Genomic DNA, 5,556 nt, shown 5'->3' with positions numbered 1-5,556 from the left:
AATTGAAGAAAGTGGGTCTTTGAAGGACAATGCCTTGTCCCTGGCTTGTTCCTCTCTCTGCTGCTTGGCTCTAGTGGGATGAACAATCTTTTCCTCCAGATGTTTCCACAGCTATGATGTTTTGCCACAATTTTAGCCCAAATATTGGAGCTAGCTGTCCATGGACTGAACTCTGTGAAATCCTGGGCCAAAGTAGTGGGTTTTTGTTTGTTTGTTTTTGTTTTTGTTTTCTCTTTTAAGTTGCTTTTCTAGGGTATGTTGTGGCCACAGTGGAAAGGCAATGTTACCAGAGTTGGTGGGGTCAGAGACTGGGCCCCAGCAGCCCTAATGAGCTAAGAATCTGCACCAGTCCTAGATAGAACAATTAAGGAAATGAGCAGACCAGGAGCGATGGTTTAGAAGTTAAGATGCTTGCCTGCAAAGTCTAAGGACCCTGGTTGGATTTCTCAGGACCCACATAAGCCAGATGCACATGGTGGCGTATGCATCTGGAGTTCATCTGCAATGGCTGAAGGCCCTGGCGTGTCCATTATCTCTCTCTCTCTCTATCTGTTTCTCTTTACATATTGTTCCCTCTCTCAAATAAATAACAATATTTAAAAAGTGAATAATTATGAAAAGAAGAAAAAAAGACATGTGTTCAATGTGGGCACGCCTAGAGGGCGAACAAATAGAGGTTCAGGGGCGCCTCCTTCCAAGTCCTTCTTTGGCATGCAGATAAGTGGTTCAGGGTTAAATAAAGGCAAGAGATGCGCATGACAGACACACAAGCAGGCCTGGTCAGGGTGTGGTCCTGCCCATCCCTGCACATCACTGTCTGGGGTCTAGCCTTAACCACCAGGTGGTCACAAGAACTGTGTGAAATCTTTCCAGGATTCAGTTCTCCTTCCTGCCAGCAACAGGCCTGAGCTTTTACCTTTTCTGCCAACATGAGATTCCCAGGAAATTCCAGTTTTTTGGGGGGGAGCATACTTGCAATATTGTCTCAACAGTATAAGATATGAGGAGGGGTACGAGGATCTCTTTTAAAAAATCTTTCTTCCTGCCATGAAGGTTACAGTAACACAGATCCCTCCTCGCTTCCCAGCCATCTGTAATGGAGGTCACATGATCCAGAATTAAACAATGACAAATAAGAAGAAAAAAAACAAGCCTCAAAGAAGAATATCCTTGTTACAATCTTTCCTTCTTGTTCAAGGTCTGGGCTCAGGCTATGGTATCTGCCATATGAGGAGGCAAGATCAAAAGTAAGCTGAGAATGCTGGGTAAAATGGGAAAAGAACAGTCTAGTTATAACCTTGTTGAGCTCCCAAAGATCTTTAGAACTGTGTGCTTCTGTTCATGTGGACTTTCTTTCTTTTTTTTTTTTTTTTTTTAAGCCAGGGTTAATCATTAAGTCCTTTTCCCCTCATACAGGATTAGCCAGAAATAATAAGTGTCTGAACAGGTGTTCAATAGAGCTCTCCGTGAACAAACCACAAAGCAACCACTTCCTGGTGGAGGGTAAAGTAAAAGTGTTCAAATGGGGCAAGAAACTGAAGGCCCAGGTGTCAGTCTTATCAAGTGGCCAGGAAGAAAGTGAAAGGAACAGAAAGGCGGGATGATGCTTCTTGGCAGAGAACCACGGCTTATCCTGAGCACACTAAAGTTTACTGTGGCCATGAGTGACACACCAGCTGACAAAGTTCTTTGAAGAGATATCACAAGTGTTCCCATGGGTGTGTGTGTGTGTGTGTTTGTGTGTGTGTGTGCTTGTATATATTAAGGCTGCCCAGGTCTATAACCCCACAGGATATTCCATCATCCTCTCCTCACCAAGCCTTGGACACCTTTGCTGAGTTTTTTGGTGAGTGACTCTCTTCTGCAGAAACACTCTGTTTTCCTCTAACAGGTGGAAAACCTGTGGTACGGATGCTGCTCTTCCTCCCTCTTCACTCTCCTGAGACTATCAGCATGTCTCCCTTTCCTGACAGCCACAGTGATGCTCAGAGATCTCATATTTCTGCTTTTCTTCCAGCCCCAAGATGTTGACTTTCTACAGGATGAAGCCTACGATTTGCTTCCTTCTTATTTTCATCTCCGTTCTGCAGCTGATGAGCCCAGGGAATGCTCAATGCTCCTTAGACTATGTTGTGGATACAAAGATCAAGGATGCTATCAGCAGAATAGGTAACTGATGGGGTAGAGAAACCAGAAATTAACCCTTGCTTATGATTGCTAGCCCCAAACCCTAACTTCATTTCTATTCCCTCTCAAGATCCTAGCCTCTAATCAGTTTACTCCAGCACCATTTTCTTAAACAGAACTTTGTTTACTGTCCTACCTGACCCTCCACCCCCCTTTTTTAGTTTTTTTCAGAGTAGGCTCTCACTGTAGCCCAGGCTGACCTGGATCACTCTGTGGTCTCTGGCTGGCCTTGAAATCACGGCAATACTCCTACCTCTGTGTCCCATGTACTGGGTTAATGGCATGTGCCACCATACCCTGCTCCTACCCCGTTGTTGGATTCAATAAATGCTTGAGTTTCCTTAATGATGATGAAGAGGATGATATAGTAATTTATGAAAACTTTGCCTGAATCAGGTGTAAAAAGTACTACATGAGCAGGGTGTGGTGATGTACGTCTTTTATCCCAGCATTCGGGAGGCAGAAGGAGGCAGATCAATGTGAGTATGATGCCAGCCAGGGACTATAGAATGAGTACCAGGTCAGCCTGGGCTAGCCTGAGACATGACCAGGAAAAAGAAAAAATATCGTACATGTAGTAGTTCATTTAATTTTCATAGTAAGTTTAAGAGGTGACTTCTAATACAATGTTCACCTTTCACTTCATAAATGAAGGGATACTAAGCTGGTGTGCAGCCTGATGATGGACACTGTAATACGTCCAAGGTAGAAGAGAGCTCTGAATGGGACTGTGATAAAAAGAGAGAGATCACGGCCAATATCATTTCTTTTTGCATACTCAAAGTATCTTCCCTTAGGTGTGAAGAAGAATATAGCCTGCATCAGTGTGAAAAACTCAGGCTCCCTGGCCTCATGCCCTGCTGGTGAGTAAGGCCATAAGGAAGAAGTATGGGTAAGATGACCCCATCCCCTCGTACCCTTGCACACCTATACCTTTCTCTGGCACAGGATGGCATTATTCTGGACTTGAGCCACACTTCCCAGACAGCCCTTACTAAGCCTATTTCCCTTTAAATACGCCACCCAGGGATCTTGCGTTTCTGCTGTTCTTTTCACTTCTTCCTTTCCTGCCAGAATATTCCAGGCCTTCCTGTACCCACGCGTCCTAGCATGGCTATGGCCCTCAATGCTTTGCCAGTCTATTTTCAAGTGTTGCTGGAGAAGGGAGCATGGTACGGGTGAATTAGACTTCAAGTAAAAGACACTGAAACTCCATCAGTCCAAGTCTCTTATTGGCACAGGCTTTATGCACGGCCATGTACATTCATCTTAGCAATTTTTGTGGGTTTTTTTTTTTCCCTAAAGAGGGTAGCAAAATTAAATTGGCTTTTTACTCCATAGAACTTTGGCATACTCTTAAACTTCACAAAGAAGAGGGACAGTTATGGGTGGACTTTCTAGCTGTCACAAAACAAGAGTTCTAATGTCCATTCTCATTTGTCTGTACAGGGATGGTTGTCACTGGGTGTGCTTGTGGCTACGGCTGTGGCTCATGGGATGTCCAGAATGGGAACACGTGCCATTGCCAGTGCAGTGGGATGGACTGGACTACTGCCCGCTGCTGCCACCTGGTCTGAGGATGAGGAGTATAGTGATACCAACACTAACCAAGAATCTGATGCCCAATGTCTCCTTCATATAGTCCATTCCCACTTCTTTAGTAATAGCAGGGGCTGGGGAAATGGTTTAGTGGTTAAGGTATTTGCCTGCTGGTCCTAAAGACCCTGGTTTGATTCCCCAGGATCCACATAAGCCAGATGCACAAGGCGGTACATGCATCTGGAGTTTGTTTGCAGTGGCTGGAGGCCCTGACGTGCCCATCCTTTCTCCCTATCTGCCTCTTTCTCTCTCTCTCTCTCAAATAAATAAATAAAATATTTAAAAACAAACTGCATATATCTCTATGTTTGTCTTTGTTGTTATTGTTCTTAGCTTGAACTCCAGGAGCTAAAAACTATTTTTAGCATGTCACTGAGTACATTTCAGGATGGCATGTGGGATGGATGATTAGGAAATATTTGGGAAGAATGGGAAAAACACATTGACACTCCTCTCTGGTTCCTAGATTCCTCATTTTTTTAACATATACTAAGCATATTGGTTGGGACGAAATAAGGACAAACAAATAAGCTCACTTGCTCTTATAGAGACTCTAACAGGAACATCAGGGCTCTAGCCAACTTGCCAAGGTGTAGGCAGGCAAGAAGAGATGTGAGAGAATGAAGTTTAAATTTTCAGCATGCATCTAGGCTCTTTTCTATTAACGTGCTTGAGTTCACTTTCACCCTTGCCTTTCCCCCAGAACACAAAAGAGAACTTCACCCTTGCCTGGCCTTGAGTCTTACCAGTATGCACAAACCTGGGGTAGAAAAATTTGCAGAATACCAAACCAAGGGATGATTTAAAAGACTGGTGCTAATATTTAGCGAGTGAATGATCCAGTGCGAGTGTGTTATGAGTAGAGGAGCTTCCGTATGGGCCTTTAAGTGTTGAAGAACTCTGCTTCCCAATTGTCAACTCTTAACCATCAAATACAATTTCAGTAACAAATGTGGGTCTGATTATTGACAATCCAAGAGGAAATCAAATAAATTGAATATTACTACAATAAAAATTTCTCTCCCTTCTACTTAAATGTAAGAAGCAGATTTCTCAAAGGTGATAGCTATGAAAGGAAAAGCAATACAAATATAACTTGTTCTAAGCTTTAGCTCACTGGGATAAGATGCAGTTATTTACTGTGCACATCAAAACTACTTTGGGAACAAACTTGCTCTCTCTCTCTCTCTTTCCATAAGTACATTTCTAAAATACACTGCTGTAATAAGTAATTACTTATCAAATGTGCTATAGAGGTTTTATTCAACTGTGCACTATCGGTCACTTGAAAAGTTCAGTACTCCTATTTCTGGCATGAACATTTTACAGTATGAAGCAGACCATGGAACTGTCCTGGCTTGATCACTCTAGAGACTTCATGAAAAGAAAAAAACTAAATCCCAAGTTTATCTTAAGACTAACAAAATTTTGAGTTCTCTGGCCACTGGTTATATCTTTAATCTCTTTTCTGATGTTTGCTCACTTGACTTTGGCCACACCTGTGGCGCCTGTCCATAATGAACAAATGGATTAGTGCCCCAAGTCCAATGCAGAGTCCAAGTAGGCTTTGTTTTCCCCTTTCGCCTTCTATCCCACTTGCATTGCCTCAGTCCTGATCATAGGAACAGATATTGTCTTAACTGGGGTGCCCAGAGCCAGTCTCAGGATGTCTGTGGAAGAAGGGAGTGTACATCAGAAGGCACCCCTGAAAAAGAAAGCGCAGGGTGAAGATGAAAGCCAGAGGTTAGCAGTAGCAGAAACAGAAGTCAG

The 5,556-nt window shown here is 43.2% G+C and overlaps 1 protein-coding gene across 1 annotated transcript; it reads left to right on the top strand.

The window, feature by feature from the left end:
* The first annotated feature begins 2,042 nt into the window (after positions 1–2,042).
* Retnlb (resistin like beta) lies at positions 2,043–3,764 on the top strand. The gene is made up of 3 exons (XM_004663972.1): positions 2,043–2,169; positions 2,985–3,050; positions 3,637–3,764. The coding sequence occupies exons 1-3, from the start codon at positions 2,043–2,045 to the stop codon at positions 3,762–3,764; spliced, it is 321 nt and encodes a 106-aa protein (XP_004664029.1).
* The last annotated feature ends 1,792 nt before the right edge of the window (positions 3,765–5,556 follow it).

This window comes from Jaculus jaculus, chromosome 4 (assembly GCF_020740685.1).
Source record: "Jaculus jaculus isolate mJacJac1 chromosome 4, mJacJac1.mat.Y.cur, whole genome shotgun sequence".
NCBI classification, from domain to species: domain Eukaryota; kingdom Metazoa; phylum Chordata; class Mammalia; order Rodentia; family Dipodidae; genus Jaculus; species Jaculus jaculus.
This window is presented reverse-complemented; position numbering and strand designations above follow the sequence as displayed.